At 38.2% G+C, this 27,695-nt stretch overlaps 2 protein-coding genes across 3 annotated transcripts; both read left to right on the plus strand.

Moving 5' to 3' along the window:
• Positions 1–2,520: 2,520 nt before the first annotated feature.
• On the plus strand, positions 2,521–6,517 carry LOC112198348 (dynamin-related protein 1B). Of its 2 annotated transcripts, XR_005810340.1 has the most exons (9): positions 2,521–3,180; positions 3,272–3,362; positions 3,453–3,694; positions 3,798–3,899; positions 4,273–4,490; positions 4,817–4,907; positions 5,502–5,549; positions 6,201–6,382; positions 6,488–6,517. XR_005810340.1 is itself a non-coding variant. In XM_024339452.2 (5 exons), the coding sequence occupies exons 1-4, from the start codon at positions 4,467–4,469 to the stop codon at positions 6,339–6,341; spliced, it is 321 nt and encodes a 106-aa protein (XP_024195220.1). In that variant the 5' UTR covers positions 4,401–4,466; the 3' UTR covers positions 6,342–6,382; positions 6,488–6,517. The 2 variants fall into 2 exon arrangements, 1 of the variants encoding a protein (XP_024195220.1); XM_024339452.2 differs by lacking the exons at positions 2,521–3,180; positions 3,272–3,362; positions 3,453–3,694; positions 3,798–3,899 and having other exon boundaries at positions 4,401–4,490; positions 5,502–5,566.
• Positions 6,518–26,821: 20,304 nt separating this feature from the next.
• On the plus strand, positions 26,822–27,339 carry LOC112199470 (tropinone reductase homolog At5g06060). The gene is made up of 2 exons (XM_024340487.1): positions 26,822–27,034; positions 27,232–27,339. Exons 1-2 carry the CDS (start codon positions 26,822–26,824, stop codon positions 27,337–27,339), a joined length of 321 nt encoding a protein of 106 aa, XP_024196255.1.
• Positions 27,340–27,695: the final 356 nt, after the last annotated feature.

A 27,695-nucleotide genomic window follows, 5' to 3' on the forward strand; every position in this document is an offset into this window, starting at 1 on the left:
CTGACGAGGCAGCGCGACGCTACGGTGGGATTGTCATTACTGAATATGGTACTACTACGAATAATCCCACCGTCAATAGGCGTTCTTAAGTTTTATATACAGAAGCATGCAGAGTGATTATCAGATGAATCTCTCAGTACTATCTCATCAGAGTAATAACTGATACCCTTATGTAGTAGCACTTCCACGGCTTTATGTTATAACTTATAAGCTGTTTACAATGGAAAGAAGCTATTTATCTAGCCAGTCTTTTTAAGTACGTACGTTTTTATAAATTTACTAAAATTATAACAATGCTTACTAATTGTGTATCCATCAAAACATTATGAGAATTTCGGCGCAGTAGAAAAAGTAAATAAGTTTTATAACTTAATAAATAACTATAAAATATTGAATATAAAGTTCATTGTTGTTGAGTTTCAGTTTTTCCTATTTGTTATAAGGCCTACGTCCTCCAATTTGGTAATTTTTTTTTAATTGAGAAAGGAAAGAGAAGAAAAAAAAACTAGATAAGGATAAACAGCAAAAAATGAGAGGTGATAAAAGGGAAGAAAGAAAAGAAGAAGAAGAAAATAAATGCCCACCAAATGAGAGATGAAAAAAGGAGAGAGAAAAAAGAAAGAAAAGTAAACAAAATTAATCGAACCCACCACCAGAAGCCATTTCCATCAAATTAATTATAAGATTGGAGGCCTCCAAGTTTCGGAGGCCTTGTGCAGCTGCACCAGTTGAACTACCCCAAGGCCAGCTCTGAGCGCATGTATTGTATATATTTTAATCAGGTTTCTTGCATATGCTATTGAAATATGTGTACATTCTTGCTTGGTTTACCATTTATGGCTTCAAATTTGATGCGGGAAGCGTGAACACGATAGTAAAAGGCTCCGTCAAACGTCGAAAGCCATATGAGATGAACTAGAATCCACTAGCAATTACGGACACAGCCGTAAGAAACATAGAGAAACTTCTCTAATATTTGGTTTTCTTATTAATAACTTGAATGAAAATTTCAATCTAAGAGGTGCCTTATATATGGCACGTAGCATAAACCTAATGCAACTAGAAAACAAAAACAACAATTTATTATAGACTAAAACTAGGAAACCTAATTACACCTCATTAAATAAATATTGGAAATAGAATCCTATATACTAAAGAATATTACTCAAATAAGTATTTGGAATCCCAACCAAGATTTTGCTCGAAAATCCCGATATATCCAAAAGAGTAATTTATGATTAATTTCATCATTAAGAAGCCTATTTGAATACCAATTTCCAATATTCAAATCATTCTTCTTAATGTAGAGATGCTTCTTTCTTTTCGAGATTTTTTGTTGAAATTGGTTGAAATCTTGTCCTACATCAAAATTAAGGAATGCTAGAGAGATATTTCAACTTTACTGCTCCCAAACAGATCAAGGAAAGCAAATTTGTACAACGGGACGCATGTTGCGATTGCATTACTTCAACCACAAACCCGCTTGTGGTGGCAGGTTCAAGCTCCTCGTCTAAATCTGAGTTTCTCCGTTTCAGGAGATCTGAAAAGATGAAACGATACAATAATAATTAGCATAAATTATAAGACAACATGCATAATTCGAGAAACATGCACTCTAAATTTTTTTAACATTATCTTATGGGTCTTTGACCCAAAACAACAAAATCAATCAAAATTGTCTCATTTACCCCAACAATAAATTTTTATTCCCACTTAGGGGTCATTATGGTCCTACCCTAAATTTTAGGGCTTAGGGTCGGGCCGGGCCTAGTCAAAGTCAACAAAATTTAGGGTCGGGTAGGGTCAGGCTGGGGCTTAAATATGTTAACCTTTACTTGCCCGAAAAGCCCGATCCGCTAGGGTCTAAAGGGCTGGGTCGGGCCGACCTTCCGAATAGGGCCGGGTCTGGCCAACCTTCTGAATAGGGCCGAAATGGGCCTTATTTTGTTTAACAAAATAAAATAAAAAAATACATTATTTTTTTTTTCCTCAAAATGTGGCTCAATGGTTATATAGGTAATACAAGACTCATTATTTTTTGTTGATCATATATAATATAGATATATATATAGGAATTAACTTATAACATTTATTAATATTAGTTAAGGTGGTTATATTCAATTAACTATCTCTCTAAATCTCCCAATACTAATTGTTGTGTAACAAAGAAAATAAAAAATAAAGAAAACAAAGCTTATGAAATCAATTACAAAGAAAGAGATAAATTGCATATTGTAGGAAAAAGAGAAAAATAATTAAAAAATATAAAATTATTAGGACTTATTCGGGCGGGCTTGGCCCTAACGGGCTCAAATGGGCTGGGCCGGACTTCATTTTCATGGCCCATGCCCTACCCTATTTTAGAAGGGGTCTGGCCGGCCCGCCCTAATGCAACCGGGTAGGGCTTCGGCCCTACGGGCCCAACGGGCTTAAGGCCGAAGGGTCAAATGTTGTCCCATATTCCCACTAATCCAATTTGAAGCAAAATCACTACTAGAATTATGCTCATAGACATCATGACAATTAAATCGGTGAGAAATACACTCGATGTAAAACAACGTTATTAACATCGATTCCTCAAAAACCGATTTGTATGCATATAACTGACATCGGTTTTGAAATTAGCCAGTGACAAAACTTTCATTTGAATTTTCAGAAAAACGGGGAGCGGCTAAGTTAAAAAATTTTAAAGAGGCGCGAGAGAGGAAAAGCTCATTCTCACACTTAGACATATTTGGACTGACTTCAGCTTGCCCTAACACTATTCGACCAAACCTCCCTTTCCTCCTTCGTTCTCCTCCTTCGACCAAACCTCCCTTTCCTCCTTCGTTCTCCTCCTCCGACCACAACCCTCCTCCTCGTCTTCGATCTCCGGCTACAATCACAACCCGACCCTCCTCGTCGTCCTCCTTTTCCGCCTCGGACCAACTCCTCTGCTCGAAGACGGTGAAGAGAATCAGCCTCTTCGTTCTCCGCCTCCGACAAAAATCATCTTCCTTTTCATTCTCCGCCTCCGACCACAACCCTCCTCCTTGTCTTCGTTCTCCGGCTACAATCACAACCCGACCCGCCTCGTCCTCCTCTTTTTCTGCCTCAGACCAGCTTCTCTGCTCAAAGACGGTGAAGAGAATCAGAGATCGAGGCCGGCCTTTTGGAGAAAATTTGAGCTTTTTGTCATAGGTAATTGACGAATTTGTTCAATGCATGTCTTCGAAGGATTTGTGAGTCCTTAATTCACTGATCTGATTTTGTTTCTTATTTTGCTTCCAAGGATTTGTGTTTCATCTACCGAAGCTTTGTGGGCTGCATTCGAGTTTTCTGGGCATTCATGTTATGAGCTTTCTGGGCATTCTCCATATCTGGTTTGCTCTCTCTCGATTCTTCTCATTGTTTGTGATTGATTTTGGGAAATTTTTGCGCTTTTGTTGAGTTATAGGTTTTGGGTTTTGCAGAGGAGACTTCAAACTGTGTTATCTAGTCATGAAGGTTTCTTTAGCTTGGAAGTTTTAAGCTTGGGCCAACAAGTGAAAACAGTAACTACTCATTCTGCTTGTTACTTCATTGTAATCAATTCATGGTTTCTGATGTTGCAACTGTTTGTGTGTGTGTGTGTGTCATTGTGGCAATATGTATGTGTGTGTGTCTTTTTACGCCGAGTTTATGCACCTCCCGAGGAAGAGGTTCACTGATTTTGGTACATTTCTCTATCTTCTTTTTTTTTTCTTGCTATTGCAAATTGTTTCAGACTTGCAGTTTGCGTTTTACTTGTGGATGTTGATATTGTTTTCAATGTATAGCTGCTGTTAGACAGGAGATATCTGATGAGACTGATAGAGAGACCGGCAGGACCAAGGCGATTTCGAGTGTGCCAATCCATCTTAGCATCTACTCCCCTAATGGTGAGACAGAATTGTTGCTCATATTGTGCAATTTTTCCTAGGATTGTGCTGACTTGAATAACTTAACAAATCCGGTATATAGGATCACATGTTTATATAATTGGATGAATAGGACTTTCAGTACTAAAAATTTAGATCTAAAATTTGGATGAATAGTACTTTCAGTAGATCTAAATTAAATTTTAGATCATGAGCTATTTTAGACCACAACATTGGAGATGACTGTTTACATTATATGGTAATTGCACAATTTTTTTGTGGTTGTTGCTTGTACCTAGAGTTCATTATTTCAAGTACTTTCACAATGCTATAATTTTATCTGTTTTTTTTTTTTTTTTTTTTTTCGTTTTTATGATTTACTTGCACTTGGCAGTTGTGAACTTGGCACTAATAGATCTTCCTGGACTCACAAAGGTAGCTGTAGGGTGAGTTACATTCCTTAAGACCTTTGCAAACGCTATCATTGTCAAGCTCTCTGGGCACCTTACAGGAATTAAACTAACGTTGTGTTAATTTGGTGGTCTTGTAGAGGGTCAGGCAAAGAGCATAGTGGAGGACATTGAGAACATGGTTAGGGGCTTCATTGAGAAGGTAATTTAAGCAAACAGTTGAGAATATCTACAAGAAACTAGGTTATGAGATTTCATAATAATGAATGATGTTGATTAGATTCCTATGTGATTTTGTGCGAGTTTGGTGTTTCATATGTATGATAAATATGCTAATGGGAAAGATGGAGATAAAAAGAAGTTAGACCAAAAGTTAAAATGAACAATAGAGTAAAAATGAACAGGTGATAGATTTTTACAGTAAAAATGTACAACGTAATATAAGCATCAGCTGCCTGGCTTGTCACTTATCTACGTGTTAAGGCAACTGACAGGTGATAGATTTTTGCTATATGGCTTCTCTTGCAGCCCAACTGTATCATTATGGCTATTTCCCCTGCCAACCAAGATCTTGCTACGTCTGATGCAATTAAGATCTCTTGTGAAGTAGATCCCAAAGGTAAGATTATGAACAATGTTCTTATAGACAATATGCTAGATTTTCAGATATGTGGTAGCTAAAAGAATATGGTGGGTGGAGTAATATACCTCCTCAGATTAACAGATTACAAAAACAAGATAATAGGGAGAAGTTAAGGAAACTGAAAAGTTGTAAATTGGAAGGTAAAAGCTATCGAGGAAGTAAAAGGTTATCTTCAGCGGTGAGGTGAAAGCAAGCTGAACACTACAGAGTTGGAAAATATTGTAGCCGTTTCTAATGGCTAAATTAAATTGCTAATGCTGGGGATAATTTCTAAAACAGTTATTTGCATAAAGAATTATTACGTGAAACGGTGAAAGGTGATTACTACTGTAATCTTAGTTCTGGCGGTTCTCATTTTCATTGGTTTTATACATATTTCCCACTACATCACATTTGTCCTTGACCTTGGTAAAAAGAAAAGTCAGAGTGAGTTATAATCTTATAACTTGTTACACGCTTTTGTTCAAATAATAGTGTGTATGTTATTTGAGAGTCGCAAGCTGCTCTTATTAGGACAAGTCTTCCATTTATGCACATTGACTTTAAGTTGTTTGTATACCAAATGATCAGGTGAGAGGACATTTGGAGTTCTCACAAAGATTGATCTTATGGACCAAGGTACAAATGCAGTCGATGTAAGTTTGCTTCGGTGATTTTCTGTTAGCTTAATTTTCATTTCCAAAAAGAATTGCGATTTTGAATGCAATTTCATAGCCATAAGGAGAGGGGGGAAGAGAAATACTGGTTGCTTTTAAAGGATGTGGAATTAATTAATTTAATGACTTGGGTGGCACTTTTTTGTTCATTTTGAGAGTGTTGTACAGGTATTCTGTTATGAGTCAATTATATTATAGGTATTATTGGATTATGATTTATGAATGATGCTTGTTTTTTCCTCGCTTTTTGAAGTTTTCAATTCTCGGTTTGATTTCACTGTTGCTTGACTTGTTAGATAGGTCAAAGTTGTTGGTAGCTTTACACCCTTTACCCTTGGTATTAGCTTAATTAATTATTGCATCCAATGGATCTTAGGTCTTGTGATGTGCATTGCTTGCAAATGAAACAGTTTAGTTCCTTTGGATGACTTGAAACCTAAGTAAATTTTTATTGTCAACTGCGAGCAGCTTTTGGGATGACATTGCAGTTAAACACTGAATCTCTTTTGGCTATCATCATCTGTTATACTCCATATTCTCCTTACAGTATCATTTTGGTTGCCATCTTTGGAGTTTCTCATTTTTAATCAATCTCTTTACCTTTACTTTCTAGATTTTGGAAGGAAGATCATATAGACTTCAGTTCCCTTGGATTGGTGTTGTGAATCGCTCCCAAGCTGATATAAACAAGAGTGTTGATATGATTGCTGCTAGGCGCAGGGAGCGTGAATATTTTGCTAATAGCCCCGAGTAGAAGCATCTTGCAAGCAAGATGGGATCTGAGCATTTAGGAAGGTATATGCATTATAGTTGATATAAACTTTAATATAAATTTTAGTTTAATTATAAATAGCGCGTTTACCCGATGATTATGACTTACATTATGAAATACATTCCTAGTGGGCAGCAAAGACTCGAAAATGATACACCTAACAGCAACTTGACGAGGTGTGCATTGAGGTGGCTAACTATTTGCAAACTTTGCTATAGATGTTGACTAGCAAAGTGATTTTGAGTAAGGCTAGCTAGATTTTTCGTGAACCATTTTGGAGTAGTACGTTGTACTGTTGCAGCAACTGTGAACAAAACTACATGTACACTTATTGCAATGGTATGTTTTAGGCTAGCCTTGAAGTAGGTTGGGGTCTTTTTGCCTATTTTTTGAACTATTAACATCTTTGATGTTGGATACAAATTAATGCAATGCCCCATATTAAATTATTTGGGATTTCATGTTGTCAAATGTGGATTAGATCAATTTTATAGCAGCAATTACAAAGTTAGTGGACATCATGCTCATGTAAAGGACATGATGTATATACGTCTATTTCAAATCAGTATTACACTTCAAAAACGATGTCATTAAAGAGATGATACATCAGATTGGAAACAAAAATCGATGTCTCTTTCTTCAGTGCACATCGAGTTATTAAGTAAGAAACGATGTAAAACAACTCAATGGACATTGACTTAATAAGTAAGAAACGATGTAAAACAATCCAATGGACATTGATTTATTAAATGATAAACGATGTCTAGTATAAGTATGAACATCGGTGCCAATCTCAAAAACCGATGTTTAATAGAAAAATGGACATCGCTTCATAAAAGGAAACAATATTTAATAGATTAATTAACATCGGTCGCGTAATACAAAAGAATGTAGATTCAATATTAAATAGTGTGATATATGGCAAGTACCCGTAAAACTTATAAACAGCAGGCAAACTTCAAAAACATCGATGTGTAAGAGAATATAACACATCGTTTCTAGAATGAGTAACGATGTTAAAATTCTTACTAGTGCTGTTGGACCTATATTTCGTTAAGCATTAAATGCATAAATATGAAGGTTTAACAATATCTAAAAACACCAATTTGTGATCATAATAGCAGTTTAACATCGATTCTGGAACATAATCCGATGTTTATTATTATATGAGACATCGGTTTTTAACCGATGTCTATTTTTTTCCGATCTTTTACATCACTCACTAACACGTGTACAAATTTTTTTTTACATCGGTTTTTGGCCGATGTATATGAGGAAAATTCTAGTAGTGAATGATAACTCGGTCCTCAACTAAATTAATAAACCCCTCGATATCTCTCCTTCAAATAGCTCTCTCTCTTATCCCTCTCTGATTTCAGATCTCTCTCTCTCTCTCTCTCTCTCTCTCTCTCTCTCTCTCTCTCCCCCCCCCCTCTATCTCTCTGATAGCTCGGTTTCCAGATTTGTCATGGCCTTGGGGATGAGAACTGCAAGAGCGAAAGATCGGAGAAGTCCTCGTCGGAGGAGAGATTCTGAGGACATTCATGTTGCTCTTCTTCTTCCTTATTTAATATTCACTCTCTGTTGGTTGTCAGGAACGGCCTCGCGTGGATTCCAAAGTCATGACCTTTTTGCTGGTGTGTTGTCTTGCTCTTCTTCTTCTTCAATCTCTAATAATAAATACATTGCCTAGTGTTTTGATGGTGCCCATATCGTTCACTAGAGGCCAAAAGATCTGTCAATGTGTGGGATGCGTCTTCCTTTCTTTTTTTTTTTCTTTAGATTGATTCAAAAATATAAAAATATAAAACGAAGAGGAGCCTTGGTTGTCCTTTCCACTTTTACTTAAATAGATGATGTATATTACTAACATCATGTGTTCAAGAAAGTCAAGTTTGGTGATATTGATATTTGACCATCAAGATATTTTTTGGGGTTTTGACCATTTACTCTAAAAAATATTAGGGGCAATAAAGGGCTATTGGGGGAAATAGACGTTTGTCAAAGGTCTATTGAGGGACAATAAATGTTTTGAATTGATGTAATCTCCTCTTTTTTTCCTTAATTAAAATTTTATTTGTCTAATTTTAGGGAAATTAGTTCCCATTCCGGTGATCGAAGGTTCTATTAGGGGGCAATAAAGTTTTTTTTTTTTTTTGGAGGGGGGGGGGGGGGGCAATAAACCTCTCGGGCCCCCTATAAGATCTTCGAAAACCTCTTTAAGGACATCCGGCGAGATTTCATAAACTTTTATTGCCACCCCATAAAGGTCTATTGGGGGCAATAAAAGTTTATCGGGGGAGGGGGCAATAAACGTCTCAAGTGACCTATGAGATCTCCAACGACCTCTTTGGGGACCTCCGGCTAGGTTTTCAAAGAAGTCCGAAGGCAGGTGACCGGATTCCAACTGTCAATGACCAGAATTTGGCTGTCGGTGACGGGACTCCAGCGAAGTCTCCTATGACTTCTTTCTCTTCCATTCTCTCTCTCTCTCTCTCTCTCTCTCTCTCTCTCTCTCTCTATGTAACAAAGGGGTGAGGATAAAATAGTCTCAAAAATAAACAAAAAAAAATTAATTGGGTATCAGGGAACACCTTTAATTTATGGGTAAGGGGAAATTAAAAAAACTTAATGGGATAAGTGGGATAAATGACCCTAGAATTAGGGTAAATGGACAAAAACCCTTATCTTATTGTGTGAATTTAGTAGTATGTAACATGAAACATATCATTTTACTAGAGGTGGCAAATGGTGTCGCGCCCCTGATTTTAACACAAATAAAAATCGATATATAATCTCATAATTACATATGCGTGAACGTTCAGTCATCAATACAAAATACCTAGAAACTTTTTTCCTTTTAACCCAAGTACATATTGATGCCCTGAACCCACTATGTCAATATTGACCCGCTCCACAGAGTCATATATTACATAAACTTACGAATTAAATTGTCAACAACAAAATAAAACGTAAATACTCCTCAGAGTTTACTACAACGGAAGTCCTTATCAATGGTAAAGTTACAAAAATGGTTTCCTACCTTAAAGCTGCAAAGGCGCTACCTCAGCTTCAGCCCCGATTATCCTAACCTGCAAGATTAACCCCTACACTGTTTGAATAGTGTACCGGGTTGCCACACAACAAACCCAGTAAGCTTTTGCAACCCACGTGAATCATGAGATAAACTCACACGTTTAAATCAAGAAACAACTCACACAAATCACTGGATAAACCCACACGAATCACGAGATAAACTCACACATTTCAACCAAGAAACAACTCACACAAATCACGGGATAACCCCACACGAATCACGAGATAAACTCACACGTTTCAATCAAGAAACAATTCACACAAACCACGGGATAAACCCACACGAATCACGAAATAAACTCACACGTTTAAATCAAGAAACAACTCACACAAATCACATTTAAATCAATAAACAAATCACGTTTCAATCAAGAAACAAAGCACGAGATAAACTCACACGAATCACGTTTAAATCAATAAACAAATCACGTTTCAATCAAGAAACAAAGCACGGCGGACAGACAAGAGCTCTAACTTATCGTATTCACTAACCCGGCCAAAGGAGTGAATTCCCGATTTTCCCACCCACGATCACATTTCGTGATCCACGATCCTCAAATCGTAAGTCTTTGGATCCACGGTATAAATGCCAAAACATTTAAAGGAGTCACAGTAGACCCAAAATGTTACACGAATCTAAAATGAAAGATTCCCCGTAATTGACCCCTATCAATTACTCCCGATATAATACCCATATTTAAATAACCCACCGTGAACTAAAATGTTTCACAAATAGACAAATCTCAACGCTTTTCCCAAATCTCAATACTTTTAAAAACAAATCGAAATCAACATTTCCACAATCATTTGTTTTCCAAAAGCCACAACCTAAAACAATAAAAAGCATCATTTCATGCATATTGTTTCCATAAATCCACAAATCCACCAAAACATATATATATATATATATATATATATATATATATAAATATATATATATATATATAAATATATATATATATATAGAGGACTGTTCTGAAGAGGACATCCGCAACCCAGAAAAAGTGCAGACGTCCCTCCTTTCTCCACGATCAAGCTCCGACGACGGCGCGCCTCTTGCCGGACAGAGGCTACATGCATCCCAAACCAGTTTGCAGTGAAGACGAAGGCCAAAGAGATCGAGGTCGGAGGTCTGGGCAGCGTGGTCTACTGCAAAGTGGTAGTCCGATCAAGGTTGACTGGAAAGTGGTTACCGGCGAGTCCACCCGACTGGAAAGTGGTCTGGGATGTTCAGAGGGTTCGTCCGGTAACTACAGCGGAGCCATCGCCGCCTTCTCGACGCCGGAGGAGGGACGTCCGCACTTTTTCTGGGTTGCGGACGTCCTCTTCAAAACATATTTGTGTATATATATATATATATATATATATATATATATATTTCACGTAAATATATAATTACGTAGTCATCCACTCAGGAATGCCTACTAATACCAACTATAGTTTGCAGTTAAATCAATAACTCTCAAAACGATAAAGTTAATCCGTTCATTAATGAACCTTGTGAGATTACTCACCTCGAAACTCCCGCAGTGTCTTCAATACAGAACAAAGTAGCCAAACCACCCAAAATAGCTGTCCAAAGAATACCTCGTCATGTACCTAAGGAATTACAGCTCTGATTCAGTTAACGAATCACAATTTAATAAAGTTCGAATCCCCAAATCGAACCAAAATCTCAAGGTAACGCCAAATTTAGGCGAAACCACTTCCGAGACCTCCCAAAGTCTCCAGAACACTTCCATGATCGATGTGTCCAAACCACAAGTCGATCGGATGCTTAGATCCTCACAGATCAAATAAATCAACCGGTATGAAACCGTAAAAATCATAACAAATCCATACGAACTCCAAAATTTACATATTATATATCGAAACGCTCGTATCGACGAATAGAAGATATATAATACCAGAAACAGTTCCTAATATGGCCGGAACGGTGGTGCACCACTGCCGTCCAAAACTCATTATTTCCCAAAACTCCCAACACCAAAAAGTTTCATCTAAGCATGCTTGTTAATTTTCATAACTAGCTCGAAGTCAGAAAACAAGCATAAAGGGTCGAAAACTACCTCACAATCCGTGGATTACATCTGAGTTGAACCAAGTTTCATGTGAATCAATCCAAACAACCACCACAGATCGATCAAGGAGGCTCCTCTGAACTCACCCAAGGAAACTTGAAGCCCCGCCGTCGTCAGAGATCGGAGAACCGATCGGGTCCGACTGCACCAAAGTTAATTGCCTTGCTGCACCGTCGCCGCTGCGAATCGATGCTAGAGAACACCACGAAGAGGAGCGCACGGTGGAGACGAGCCTATCTGGAGAGTTTCACCGGTAGAGGTCGCCGGAATCGGAAATGGCGGCCGGGTCTTGGTCGGGTCACGCTCAAAGAAGAGAGATAACAGAGCTTCTGATTTCTAGAAAAGAAAAAGTGAAAAAACGAAAATAGTAAGTTTCCGAAAATGGAAACTCCTATTTATAGAACTTTCCCAAAACTTCAAATGCTCATAACTTTTACATACGAACTCCGATTTTCACGTTCCACATGTCCACGAACTCGTATTGACGCACTGTATGACTTTTATGAAGGAAGTTTTCAGAGAATCTCAACATATCAAAAGTCAACCTTGAACCCCCCCCCCCTAAATCCACAGTTTTCAAATCAAAACTCGTCCGAAACACTTCCGCTCTGTCCACGAGCCACGAAACTGTCCAATAACCATAAATTAGATTCTGAAAAATCCTCGAAAAATAAATACGAATTTCCGGGGCATCACAAATGGGCTATATTGGCTAAATACAGTACGAGTCGAACCCACTTAAGGTTAGTCCAACACGGCCAAATACAAACGAGCCAAGACGGCTAATTCATCAATGTAGGTCTGGTCCAAGAAAATTAGTCCAATGCGCCAATCCAATATGAGCACAGGGGATGGGCTTGATCTATACATGATTAGTCAAAACACGGCTTTTTAGATATGTAATTTCTTTTAAACATACTTTAAAATTCTTATACAAAGATATGTAAGTAATAATATATTAACTTGTGAGTACATAGTGAGTAAAATGCGAATAACATAGTGGCAAGGGATTTATGATCTTCAGTGTTGGAGTTCTGGGGAAGGATAGTTGCTCATGACAATTTCAAAAACCAGCATTTGGGGTTTTAGTTTTTATTGGTTTAGGTTTAATAACTCATTACTCTATTCAGCTAGGGTGAGGAACTTGGTGTCGATTTGGTGTCGAAGCGGTTCCATATCTAAGAGCAGCTCCAATAGCTTCCCCATATTTTGATTTTTCTCTATTTTAGGGAAAAATGAGTCTCTTTTATAACTATCCCCATTTTAGGGCTAGTGAGGAAATAGAAAACAAAATTCCCTAAATTTACAGCAATCTCTAAAATTTTAAGGCAGATTATGGAGATTTTAGAGATTGCGGTAAAATAAAGAATCTGTTAGAGTTGGCCGGGGATGAAAAATTGTTTAAAGTTTTAACTTTTGCTTCCCTATAGTACAAAAATTATAAGGAAGTTGTTGGAGTTGCTCTAAGAAGTTATTCTCTAAGAATATGGGCTTTAATTTCGATACTCTCTAGTTATCAACTTGATGGTGAATTGTCCTTGCACATACTGGTTTGACAATCTTTTGACATGGTGCCAAAGATGGCAAAGTGGTTTGTCTTGATGTTTGTGATGGGATCGTTTCATGACACTCGAAACTGGTTATTTTTATTGTAACCTGTGTCTGTGGGATAAAAATTTGGTCAGGAATTGGGTATTTTCAGCTCATGAATGTTATTAATAGTGATGGACCCATAACTATTGATATTCATTCATAGAAATGTGTGTCGTGATGTTAGGGTACAACCAATCATTTAGCTATAATATCTTTGGTTATAATGAAATTTACTTCTTCTAAACAAATTTTTAATAACAACTCATTTATCATACAATACCATATTTCCAAAAATTAAACAGAACCCACCCGAAATATCTAAGTGATTCAAACTTAATATGTAATTTAAAGATACACACACATCGTAGTGTGTGTGTGTATTTTAATAATTAAATCATAAAAGTGATAATTATATTATGTACATATATATTATAGTATATAATACACACACACACACACACACACACACACACACACACACACATATATATATATATATATATATATATATCTCGGCACACACACTATATCTATACTATTAAAAGAAGAGGATTTGTTAGCCAAAATGCATATGAAATTACATATGGATCCTTACATCATATATTAATTTGAAATTATAATTTAATAACTAAGGGATAAGAAGGTAAATAATAAAATCAAAATTGAAAAAAATAAGAAAACAATAATTTACTTATCTGCAGATAACTTCTCACTTACCCACTATGTGCATTTCCATCTCTAAAACAAAACTTCCCACTATCTGTAATAACTCCTGTGATGCCCCGGAAATTCGTAATTATTTTCCGAAGATTTTCCGGAATTAATTTTATGTTTATTGGACGGTTTCGTGGCTCGTGGATGGAGCGGAAGTGTTTCGGACGAATTTCTATTCGGAAAGTGTGACTTTAGGGATGGCGCAAAGGTTGACTTTTTATTTGTTGGGATTCTCCAAAAACTTCCTTCACAAAAGTTGTAGAGCGCGTCGATACGAGTTCGTGGATATGTGGAACGCAAGAATCGGAGTTCGTATGAGGAAGTTATGGCCATTGGAAAGAATTTCCATTTTGGTATAAATAGAAGTTTCCCAAGTTGGAAACTTACTATTTTCATAATTTCCTTTTCTGAAAACCATTCCTTTCTCTCTCTTCTCTCTCGTTCGCACCTTCAGAATCGAAATTATCCGGCTGACCCGATCCGACCCGACTTTTCCGGCGAACTGCGGCGGTCTCCGGCGACGAAACTTTCCAGATCAGTTCGTCTCCTCCGTCTGGTCGTCCCTGTGGTGTCCTCTAGCACCGATTCTCGGTGGTGGCGGCGGTAGAAGGCGGTGCAGGTTGGCGTTTTCAGATCCGGTCGGAAATCCTTGTTCCGACGTCGGCGAGGCTTCAAGTTTTCTTGGTTGAGCTTAGAGCAGCCTCGTTGATCGATCCTTGGTGGTTGTTTGGATCGATTCACGTGAAACTTCGATCAACTCGGATTGGATTACTGTTCACGGCTTGTGAGGTAGTTTTCGATCCCTTAAGCTTGTTTTCTGACTTCGAGCTAGTTATAAGAATTCACAAGCATACTTAGATGAAGAACTTTGATGTTGGGAGTTTTGTGAAATATTGAGTTTTGGCCGGCGGTGGTGCGCCACCGCCTGTGGCAGCGTTCCGGCCACTTAAGGAACTGTTTTTGGTATTATATATGTTCTACTCGTTGATACGAGCGTTTCGATATATAATATGCAAATTTTGGAGTTCGTATGGAATTGTTATGATTTTTGCAGTTTCATACCGATCGATTTATTCTATCCGTGAGGATTTGAGCGTCCGATCGACTTGTGGTTTGGTCACATCGATTGTGGACGTATTCCGGAGACTTTGGGAGGTCTCAGATGTGGTTTCGCCTCGATTGGCACCACTTTGGGGATTTTAGTTCAAAACAGGGGTTTCGGACTTAAATCGTTTGTGAATTATTGCTAAGTGGAAACCAATTGTGATTAGGTACTTGACGAAGTATTTGGACGGCTATTATGTGGGTTGGCAGCATTGTTCTGTATTGAAGACGCAGCAGGAGTTTCGAGGTGAGTAATCTCACGAAGTTCATTCACTAACGGGTTGACCTTATTGTTTTGAGAGTTATTTAGTTAACTGCAAACTATAGTTGGTATTAGTGGCCTTCCTGAGTGAATGACCACTTATATATATATTTACGTGGAATATGTATATTCTTGTGGGTTGATGAGTGAATTGAAGCAATAGGTATTGATGGGTTTCATTCTATTGTTTTGGGGCTTGACTTTTCGGGAAACATTGTGTGGGAATTGGGAATTTCTATTGTTTTGAAAAGTGTCAAGATTTGGTGTGAGTTGCTTTGATGTGATTTGAATGTTTTGATCTAACGACCGGGGGTCGGAAGATCTGAGAGTCGCAAATTTTGATTTCTCCTTTTTGTTTGATTTAAGGTTTTGATCTGACGACCGGGGAGGTCTGATGATTGGAGGTCACGGTGTCACGCCCCTGATTTTTACAACAATAAAAATCGATATATATAATCCCATAATTATACATGCGTGAATATTCAGTCATCAATACAAATACCTGGAACATCTTTCCCATAAAACAAGTACTTACTGATACACTGAATCATCCAAGATAACATACACTCGCTCCACAGAGTTATATATTATACAAATTTACGAATTTAATTGTCATCACAATAAAACGTAAATGCTCCTCAGAGCTTACTGCATAGCGGAAGTCATAACAATGGCAAAGCCAACAAAATTTGCTTCCTACCCGTTCAGCTGCCAACAAGCTGCCTCTGCTTCAGCCACGATTTTCCTGACCTGCAGGATTAACCCCTACACCAAAAGAATGGTGCACCGGGGTTGCCAAACAACAAACCCGGTAAGCTTCTTCAAGCTCGTATGAGTAACTCATGAACATCAATCAACAACTCACATCAATCTACTTAAGGAAACATGCAGCCATGATTCCTTCTAACATTCCATATCCTTTCCAAAGAAAGGACAACATGAGTCACCGCTATGACCATGCTCTATTTGCTAACTTAACCATCAAGTAGCAATTCAAGTCTCATCTAGACAATTAAAGGAGAATGCCGTCGAAACTCTCCTTTAAGCTGCATACCTATGAGTCTCAAGCAACCTCGACCGTTACTCCCATAAGCTATCATGGCAGATAAACTAGAATTCTATTGAAATTGTAACCACTCGTCCTAACCAGAACGTGATTACCTATTTCCTGCCTTGATCACCATCTGTGATCTATCACCATCTGTGATCTGTCACCATCTGAGACATATGATTTCAGACTCCGTCTAGTCAGGGAATCAACATCAAGGTCGCCATCTGCAACCTGTCACCATCTGTGACCTATAATCTTTAGACCCCATCTGGTCTCAGCTCAACCATTTATCACCATCTGTGACTCATAATCTTCAGACCCCATCTGGTCATGAAGTCAAACATCAAGGTTACCGTCTGCAACCTGTTGCTATCTATGATCTATCACCATCTGTGACGTAAGATCTTCCTAGACCCTATCTGGTCTTGAGATCAAACATCAAGGTTACCGTCTGCAACCTGTTACTATCTATGATCTATCACCATCTGTGACATAAGATCATTAGACCCATCTGGTCTCAAGGTCAGCCATTGATCACCAATTGTCACCATCTGTGACTAATGATCTTCAGACCCCATCTGGTCATGAAATCAACATCAAGGTCACCATCTGCAACCTGTCACTATCTATGATCTATCACCATCTGTGACATAAGATCTTCTTAGACCCTATCTGGTCTTAAGGTCAACGTTAAGTAAGTCGCCACCGACTTAAAAACGTTACAACATCTAGTTTCGGTTTTCCTAATCCCTGCTCACCATCTGTGACCCTTGATTTTAAAACCAATACATCTAAAATGAGTCACGCTTGACTCAAAATGTAACATCAAGCTCAATACTTCCCAAACAATAGAAAACATCTTTTTCTATAATATCGTTTCTTGAAAAGTCGCATTTAACAATAATATGAACACCATCATGCATATTATTATTCATCATAATCATTCACAAGGATATATATATATTTCATCTAAACATATATATGTAGTCATTCACTCAGGAATGCCTACTAATACCAACTATAGTTTGCAGTTAAATAATTAACGCCAAAACAATAATGGTACTCCTGTTCATAAAGGTCCTTGTGAGATTTACTCACCTTGAACTCCTGCTGCGTCTTCAATACAGAACCGAACCAAAACTATCACCAACCACTCGTCTGAATACTTCGTCAAGTACCTAATCACATATGGTTCCAACTTAGTAATGATTCACATTTGATTTAGTTCGAAACCCCTGTTTTTGAACTAAAATCCCCAAAGTGGCGCCAATCGAGGCAAAACCACATCCGAGACCTCCCAAAGTCTTCGGAATACGTCCACGATCGATGTGACCAAACCACAAGTCGATCGGACGCTCGTATCCTCACGGATCGAATAAATTCACCGATATGAAACTGCAAAAATCATAACAAATCCAATCGAACTCCAAAATTTGCATATTATATATCGAAACGCTCGTATCGACGAGTAGAAGACATATAATACCAGAAAAAGTTCCATACATGGCCGGAACACCGCCGGAACGCCGCCACAGACGGTGGCGCACCGCCGCCGGCCAACACTCAATATTTCACAAAACTCCCAACATCAAAAAGCTTCATCTAAGCATGCTTGTGAACTTTCATAACTGGATCGAAGTCAGAAAACAAGCTTAAGGGATCGAAAACTACCTCACAAGCCGTGAATAGTAATCCAATCCGAGTTGATCGAATTTTCACGTGAATCGATCCAAACAACCACCAAGGATCGATCGGCGAGGCAGCTCTGAGCTCAACCAAGAAAACTCGAAGCCGTGCCGACGTCGGAGCTGTGTTTTCCGGCCGGGTCCGAAAACACAAGGCTGCACCGCCTTGCAGCGCCGCCGTGGAGAAGAATCGGCGATAGAGACCACCAGAGGGACGACCAGACGGAAGAGGCGACCCTGCTGGCCAAGTTTCAAGGCCGGAGACCGCCGCAGTTGGCCGGAAAAGTCGGGTCGGATCGGCCGGGTTCGGGTCGGGTCAGTCGAAAATCTTCGATACTGAGGGAGCGGACGAGAGAGAAGAGAGAGAGAGGGTATGGTTTCCGGAAATGGAAAGGGAAATAATGAAATAAAATTCTAATTTTCCCTTTATATACTAAAATGGAAACTTCTTTCCATAGCCATAACTTCCTCATACGAACTCCGATTTACGCGTTCCACATGTCCACGAACTCGTATCGACGCGCTCTACAACTTTCGTGAAGGAAATTTTCCGAGAATCCCAACATATAAAAAGTCAAACTTCACACGACCCCCTAAACTGTGAAATTCAAATATTTATACGTACGAAAATCATTCTACTCCATATAAAATCTACGAATAAAGCATTATAACAATTATTCGTACAACTGGTCCATTATTAAATACCAAATTTAAATAACAGAAAACCAGGTCATCACACACGGGGTGACATCTCCTTTTGTGTGAGTTGAGTAACTTTTGGGTCCTGAGTGACCATTTTGAAAGGTTTTGATCTGACGACCGGGGAGGTCTGAGGATTGGGGTTGCTGGGAGTAACCTCAGGCATATATATTGGGACTTCACACCTTTGGCTGGGTTTGTGGATACGATCAGTTAGAGCTCTAGTCTGTTGCCATAGTACATCATGGGGGGTAGCGGGGAGCTATCTGATGCTCATGAGTACGTGTTTTTAAAAGGGAGTTTCGGGGATTCTTTCTTTTAAATGTCCTGGGAGGACTTGTTTATCATATTTAATTGTCAGAGTTTCAATTATTATGATTTTGTCACGGGGTGACTTGTGTTGATTTGAGAATGTGTTTTAAAAGGGAGTTTCGGGGATTCTTTCTTTTAAATGTCCTTGGAGGACTTGTTTATCATATTTAATTGTCAGAGTTTCAATTATTATGATTTTGTCACGGGGTGACTTGTGTTGATTTGAGAATGTGTTTTAAAAGGGAGTTTCGGGGATTCTTTCTTTTAAATGTCCTGGGAGGACTTGGTTATCATATTTAATTGTCAAAGTTTCAATTTATATGATTTGGTCACGGTGTGACCTTTATTGTTTCTTTTGGGAAAAGAATGTGTTGTTTTGGGAAAACAGGGTGTGTGTTTCTTTTACGAGTTAATGGGTTTCCTCGTTAGGTGAGTTGTGCATGTGTGGTTTTGAGTTACTCATACGGGCTTGCAAAAGCTTACCGGGTTTGTTATGTGACAACCCGGTACACCATTCCAACGGTGTAGGGGTTAATCCTACAGGTCAGGGTAATCGTGGCTGAAACCGAGGTAGCGAGCTAGCAGCTTTACGGTAGGAAGCTAATTTTGTGACTTTACCGTTATTTGGACTTCCGTTGTAGTGAGCTCTGAGGAGCATTTACTTTTATCTTGTTGTTGACAATTTAATTCGTAAGCTTGTGTAATATATAACTCTATGGAGCGAGTGTATATTAACTTTGAGGGTTCAGGGCATCAATATGTGTGTAAGTTAAGGGGAAATAGATTTCAGGTATTTTGTATTGATGACTGAACGTTCACGCATGTATAATTATGGGATTATATATATCAATTTTCATGTGGGTAAAATCAGGGGCGTGACAACTCCCCACTTATTTTGAAAAAAAAATTTCCATAACTATTTAATTAATAATTATTCACACCCATCGAGTGTGTTTTGTTCTAGTATATTCTAACATAATGCCGTTGAATTCATTATACTTAAATAAGGTCGATTTCATTTTATTCTCCAAAAAAAAAAAAAGGACGATCACATTTTAACTCCAATATTGAAACTAACTTAGGTATGGTACGTATCTGAGCTATATGTGATCTTAGATAGCTGCTACAGATGGCTTCTTCTGCTTGAGTCCACTATGTGTGCCGGAATGCCAATTTAGTGGCTCATACTCTTGCACAAGAAGCTAATATGCTTTCTTTTTTATGAATCTTTTCAATATGACTCCAAATGTGGAGGAGCTTTGTGTATATCTCGATTGATGTAATGACCCTTAAGTCAATAAAAATACTTTCATTCCCCTCAAAAAACTTAAGTAAGGTATCTGATTCACCAAGGACTAATACACTCCTCTTGACTAGGTTTACGAACGAGTCAAATATGCTGAAGTTGGAAAGTGTGTTAAAAATCTGAAATAATTAATGGTCGAAAGTAGGGAGGAATTGTTTTTCTTTCTTTGGAAAAAGTAGGGAGGAATTTATACGGACGAGTGTTATGTAGGTTCTTGCATTTCAATTCTCCCCCAGATATGAAGCTAATTACGTGGAAGCCCGCAAGGTAAGGAATTGATGCTTTCCCATGTCCCCCTAGAATGTTCTTCTCACTTCTATGTTTACACCGTACGTGGCATGCACGCCATGTGTGTACTGGTAAAACTTCAAAAACAATTCCAACAGGTTCTTTATGATGGTTCTCCTGTCTTTCAAATTTAGATTAACCACATTAGTTAACTAGCTAAGAGGCCCTTAATATTAGTGAATGGGATATGCCATATTATATCCCCTAGCTCCTTCAAATATCTTGTCCCAGAGATCCAATTAAGCATCTATTATGAGAGTTGAGACCACTGGTAGGGGCCAAGGATCAATTATGCTTATGGATACTTTGTCGAAAAAATTATGTTTATGCATGGGGACACTGGCTAGCTAGCTTTGGTATCATTTGAAATTTGTGGGAATCAATCGATAGATTCCTTTCATACCTTTAGCTCTTCCCTCAATTGTTTGGGCAGATTTAGATCGACATGCCAATAGGCCAAGAGGCATAGCAAATTATATCAAGGGGTCCATGCAAGTCAGTAATTACAGTTTCTAGCTTATCCTGCCACATTTCTTCCAGATCGATCTTCCTTATCCTTAGTCGATAAGCCAGAATAATAATGTTGTTGCGTAAGCAGCACGGCGTAAGCAGCACGGCGTAAGCAGCTCGTAATTAAATTAGCTGATTGTCGAAAAATAGATTATGAGCAGCTAATTATCTAGCTTGCTATTACATTAAAATAAATTGGTTGTATGTAGTACTTGATTTTCTAGTAAGTAAACACAACACACACACACACACACATATATATGGATTTTTGTCCATTTATCATAATTCTAGGGTCATTTATCCCACTTATCTCATTAATTTTTTTTAATTTCTTCTTAGCCATAAAAAACTCTAATAAGGTCTTCCCTAATACCCAATTAAATTTTTTTAAAGACTATTTTACCCTCACCTCTTTGTTACATAGAGAGAGAGAGAGAGAGAGAGAAGTCATAGGAGATTTTGCCGGAGTTCGGTCACCGGCCACTTGATTTCGGCCAACGATCGCTGGCCTCCAGAATCAGGTCACCGGCCGCCGCCCACGGAACTTCTCTGAAAACCGCCGGAGGTCCCCAAAGTAGTCGTCGGAGATCTCATATGTCACGGGAAAAGTTTATTGTCCCCAAATAGACCTCTATTGCCCCCCAATGGACCTTTATTGGGGGGCAAAAAAAGTTTATGAAACCTCTATATATGGAGGCCCCCAAAGAGGTCTTCGGAGATCTCATAAGGGGACGGAGAGATTTATTGCCCTCCCAATAAACCTTTATTGCTCCCAATACAAGTTTATTACCCCCTAATAGAACTTTTGGTAACCGAAATGGGAACTAATCTCCCTAAAATTAGACAAATAAAACTTTGATTAAGAAAAAAATGGAGGAGATTACATCAATTCAAAACATTTATTGCCCCCCAATAGACCTTTATTGGGGGGCAATAATTTTTTTTTCTTTCTTTCTGGACCTTCTGCCCCCCATTTTACCAAAAAATAAAAAACAAACAAAGAGGAGATGAGGCCTGAATTCGACTGGCTTCAACCCTTAGGTGACAGACCTTCCGGCGTCGGACTTGGTCATGAGCTACTAAGACTAATTGTAAAATCTGAGTAACAATCAAAATGAATTGGACCGTTGAATAGGCTTGACTCAATTGTGCCGAGGGTGCTATCATTGAAGTCAGTAAACCTTGCATCTCTTAGGCATAGAAGGATAGAGGCATTAATTGAGACCTTTGAGACCTATTTGGACTAAGCCTATATGTAGAAAATTGTGACCATCTTTTTTGTGTTTTTTAATTGACTCAGGACTAAAAATTTGGCATGTTTCATGTTGTTTACTAAGAGCATAATCTTGTTCTACTGTTTTAAATGATGTTCACTTTTAAACGAAGAAAGGGACCATTTTTTATTATAAATTTCACTACTAGGAACTTCGGGTATATTCCAATCATTCATATCTGTATTATCATTTGATTGATATTCAATTTGTTCTTCATTAACTATGTCGGGGATCCTATTAAGGGAAGATCTAGAAGAACTAGAGGTAACTGAGTTGGATCTAAACAATCTACTCATAATGGGAAGTGACAGGGAAGATTGGGTTAAAAATGTTAAATTTGGAAGGTTTATTTAATACCTCAATTTTCTACCTTAGGGGCTAGAATTCTCTCTTCTCCACTCATGCCGCATCTGCTCATGCCTCACTCGGGACTCATTGTTTGGATCTGGACTTATTGTTTGGTTGGAGAAAATTTAGACAAAAGATCGATAAGAAGAGGTAAATAAGTACTTACAAATTTAAGCAAGAGAACCAGGTACACAGCCACTTAGCAATCAGGTAGAATATGAGAGATCAACTCAAATACCTCACCTGGGTGGTAGTCCGCCTCCTGGAGTTTGAGAAGTTTTAATATCTACAATCAACTCTTAAGGCTCTCTCTCTCTCTCTCTCTCTCTCTCTCTCTCTATATATATATATATATCAACAAGAAGTTTGAACGAACTCATTACGTTATTCACTTGTAAATTTTTCTTTATTTCTTTCTTTCTTTCATGTACAGTTCTAACTTCTGAGAAATTGGAAACGAGTGGAAAGAGAAAGAAAAAAAAAAACCATATTAGCATTGTTAGTATTTTTTTTTTTTTTGAGTGAGTAATGAGAAATTTATCCATTAATTAACGATAATCTATTAGACCAAAAAAGAAAATAATACATTAATCTAAGTTACATCTCTGACCTAACAAAACCAACCATGAGAGCAAGTCCACCCATAATCAAGAAATGTCAAGGTCGAAAAGTCAAGAATTCGACCAGTCAAGTTACTGTTCACTGCCACTGGACATGAGTTTCCACCCGTTTTTTTTTCTTGACTGGTCAAGACTGTTCATCGTGGCACTGTTCATTGAGTTTTTAGTCTGAATTCTGCACTGTTCATTTTTTACTGTTCATTGTTCATTTTTTTGAGTTTTTTTTTTTTAATAAAATATATTTGATGCTACTAACAGAGATTTATGGATAATTAATGTCATAATTATGCACTTTTATTTTTTCAAAAATATTTTCGGTGGACAGGTTATGTTTGTGTGCTTTGAATTTGGCTTGTATTATGTTTTGGGAAGTTTGTGTGCTTTTAATTTGGCTAATGTCTATGTTTTTTTATGTCAGTGTGATTTTAATTTGGTTTGTATTATGTTTATTAAGTGCTATGATTTTGATAAGAGGAATGTGCTTTAATAAGAGGAATTTTAAAATACAACTTTTATTTCATTAAATAGTAGCTTACATAAATGAAAAACTATGAATAAGTACAATACAATTAACAATATGCATAATCAACTAATTATTCAAATCATAATCATAATCCTCATCTTCTCTAGACATCCAATTTGCGTTTGAAGGGTCATCATGAGGGTTAGGGTTGGTGGAATCATCCGTAGAGAAAGGTGAAAATTGTGGTTGTGTAGGATATCCCCTGGGGTAAGGTGGTTGCGGATAGTATCCACCCATAGAAGCAGAGGGTTGTGGGAATCCACCCATAGAAGCAGAGGGTTGTGGGAATCCACCGGTGAAGGGAGGTGGTGGGAATCCACCGGTTAAGGGAGGTTGTGGGAATCCATCGGGGCAAGGTGGTTGTGGGTATGCACTGGGGTAAGGTGCTTGTGAGTATGCACCGGGGTAAGGTGCTTGTGGGTATGCACCAGGGTAAGGAGGTTGTGGGTATGCACCACCAAAATTTGGTTGCGGATAGTATCCACCCATAGAAGGTGGCGGCTGCTCGTCAAGATCTTCTTTCTCCGCTATCTTATTTTGTTTTCTTGACCAATAACGCTTTTTATTTGGCTTCATTTTACTTGTATCAATCTCCATAATACGCTCTTCCCTCTCTTTATTTCGCTCTTCCCTCTCTTTAATTCGATCTTGCCTTTCTTGAAATAGGAGTTGCTCTTTTCGTATTTCGATTTGCAAGAGGATACATGCTCTTTTCTCTTCCTCTTGGAGATTTCGAGCGAATTCGTCATCGAGTTTTTTCTTTCCCTTGGTTGCCTCTATTTGGTTGTTCGCTATACTCTCGAGACTGTTTGACAAAGGACTTTGATCTTTCGCTGCCTTCTTTCCTTTCCGTATTGCTTCTTTGGCAGCCTTCCTTCCTTGAGGCCTCACATTGGGATTTGCAGTTTCACCTGCAATTACCTCATCTACATCCATGTCCAAGTTGATGAGAGAATTTCCAGGAATTGTTTGTGTAGGCGTATGTTGATTTCCTTCATTTGAAGTTCCTCGAGATGTATGACTAGGAATGTCTTTAAATTGTGCAAAACCCTCCACAACAGCGTAACTAGCAAAACTCTGAAAATTGTGTTTTTTTGGCTTCTTTTTTCTCTTCATCCTGGCATGCCACAATTTATGTGCTTCATCTCGCTATGAAATAAAAATAAAAAAAAGGATAACAGAAAATTACAATTACTACAAATATAAACCCTATTATGAATGGTCATCTATTATAAAAGTCATAATTTTAATGAAGACATATTTTAATTATAACGAAAAACAATTACTACAATTAAAATGATATTATAATTATTACATTATTTATCAAGACATATTTTACTATAATGTATCAATAAGATTTATCAACAAATATAAATGTCATAATTTTAATAAAAAAGTATCTATCCCGTTTTACAATAAAAATCAATTAGTACAAATATAAACATCGTTGTAATTACATCATTATTTATCAACTACATTATTTATCATGTAATATTTTAATTTAATGTATCAACAAATTAAATGATTTATCAAAAAATACATACCTCATCAACCGCATTCGAACCGCTCTTGTACCAATTTTTCGCTTTCCTTAATGCACAATGCCACTCATAGAGTTCAACCTTCAAAATTTTCCACCTTCCTTGCAAAGAGGAAGCTGATCGGCTCTGGGGCCAATTTGCGACAAAGTGTCGCCTCACACGCATCCATAAGTTGTTGTTTTTCTGATTTGTGCCCACAGCCGGATCTTGCCCAACAATTTTCCAAGACTTGCACAATTGAACATCTTCCTCATCCGTCCATCTCCTTTTGTCTTGGATATTATCATCTTCATTTTGATCTCCCTCTTGTCCGGCCACTGGACCTGTGTTTCCCCTTTCTTCAGCCATATTGGATATAAATAAATTTGGAAGATGAGAGCTATATGAAGAGGAGGAAGCACAAAATTGGGTTACTATGAAAGATAATTTTTTGGGTGTGAGATGTAAAATAAATTGTAGGTATTTATAGAGAAATGTTTAGAATTTTTTAAAATTTACTTTGTTACCGTTTTTTACCGTTACAAATATATATATATATATATATATGTATATATACATGTTAATTGTAAGCCGTAGGATTGCAAATTTGATTGAAATGAAGGGCTCAGATTTCTTGACCGTTAGGCCCAGAATTCAAAACCCACCAACGGGAAGAATCCACGTGGCATGCCGGCCCACTATCACTGTCGCTACGCGACAAAGCGTCTGCCTCCACTTTATTTCCGTTGCGGCACCACTCGTCGATGCCCAGTCCTCCACTGCCTCCATTTGGTGCGTCAACAATTGCTGACCTCCTCCTCACGTCAGCCACGATCAGGCTTGGAAACCGCTGGCATCTGGGCTTGATCGGTCAGGAAAATAGTCATGGCTGTGACTTATTTCTTGGCTATAGTCAAGAAAGGCAAAACCCACCCCAGTCAAAAAACCACCGGTGGAAGCATCAGAATCCATCTCAAGGTCATATAGTCAGATTTTTCTTGACTATGCCCAGTCAAGAGCAAACCAGTGGACTTGCTCTGAAGGCAATGGCGTAGCTGAAAAAGAGGGCAAGAATATAATATATAAAATTATATACAAGTAACAAACCAAGGAGAATAAGTAGACCTAATCCTTGAGATCTCATGTGTAAATACGAATTAATATAATTTTTTGTGAAAATTACCGCGATGCCATTGTGAAAAGGTTATGACTGTTTTCTCAACTCCCTCTCTTCATTGATCGAGACCCAAACTTTTCTTTCTCCCACTCAACCATGTCTGGTCAAATCTCTCAGTCTATTCACTCCTCACCCCAATCAGTTTCAGGATTGGTCTGAGCCTCTGGGCTTCGTCAGAATTTTGTTTTCTGTTTGAAAGAATCAAATATGAAAGATGATGGTGGGAATGTGGTGATGCTCATGCTCTTTGCAACAGTGATTGCTCATAGCCACCTTGAAGTTGCTGGAACACAACGAAAATGGCAGAGAGCAGCGGCAACCTCTCAAATCTGAGATGGTCCCTCAGGGGAACCACTGCCCTCGTCGCCGGCGACACTCGTGGAATTGGGTACGCAGCAGTGGAGGAGCTAGCTGCGCTTGGTGTGTTTGTGTTTGCCTGTTCTTGGAACTCGGCAGAACTTGCAGAAAGGTGTCTTAAGGAATGGTCGGCTAAGGAGTTCTGTGTCACTGGGGTTATCTTCGATGTTTTGATTAAATTCGATAAAGAGAAAAACTAATAGAGCAAGTGGGTGTTTCTTTCACCAGGAAGTTCAACATATTTGTAAGCTAAAAACCTTGGCTCACTACTATTTTATATAAATGTATCAAACAATTGATTATGGGTGTCACTTCAGTTCTGAATTGGTGTGTGGTGTCATGGTGGAACTAGGTGAACAATGTTGGGACAAACATAAGGAAGCCAACTACTGGGTACACTTCTGAAGAGTATTCAAAACTAATGGCTACTAATTTGGAATCTGCTACATCTTTAGTATGATTTGCAAGCTGGTTGCTTTTATTAACTAATTGAGACTAAGTATGAACATGAGTACAAGCAATATGCAGTAGCAGAACACAAGCACAAGTGTAGTAGCAGAACTGGACGATTATGAGTGCAGTAGCAGGATTGGATTAGTGCAGTAGCAGGATTAGACGATGAAGAGTGCAATAGCAGAACACGAGTGCAAGTGTAGTAGCAACTGGATGAGTATAAGTGCAACAAATGCAGTAGCAGGGTTGGACGAGTGCAGTAGCAAAACATGAGTACAACTATAGTAGCATAACTGGACGAGTATGAGTGCAGTAGCAGGATTAGGCGATGATGAGTGCAGTAGCATAACACGAGTACATGGG

Source organism: Rosa chinensis, chromosome 4, assembly GCF_002994745.2.
Source record: "Rosa chinensis cultivar Old Blush chromosome 4, RchiOBHm-V2, whole genome shotgun sequence".
NCBI classification, from domain to species: Eukaryota; Viridiplantae; Streptophyta; class Magnoliopsida; order Rosales; family Rosaceae; genus Rosa; species Rosa chinensis.

Bases quoted from the DNA above. Each gene is read 5' to 3' on its own strand.
- LOC112198348 (XM_024339452.2), top strand. From the start codon at position 4,467: ATGGTTAGGGGCTTCATTGAGAAG. The intron at 4,491-4,816 runs GTAATTTAAGCA...CTTCTCTTGCAG, and splicing joins TTAGGGGCTTCATTGAGAAG to CCCAACTGTATCATTATGGC. The intron at 4,908-5,501 runs GTAAGATTATGA...CCAAATGATCAG, and splicing joins TTGTGAAGTAGATCCCAAAG to GTGAGAGGACATTTGGAGTT.
- LOC112199470 (XM_024340487.1), top strand. From the start codon at position 26,822: ATGGCAGAGAGCAGCGGCAACCTCTCAAATCTGAGATGGTCCCTCAGG. The intron at 27,035-27,231 runs GTTATCTTCGAT...TGGTGGAACTAG, and splicing joins AGGAGTTCTGTGTCACTGGG to GTGAACAATGTTGGGACAAA.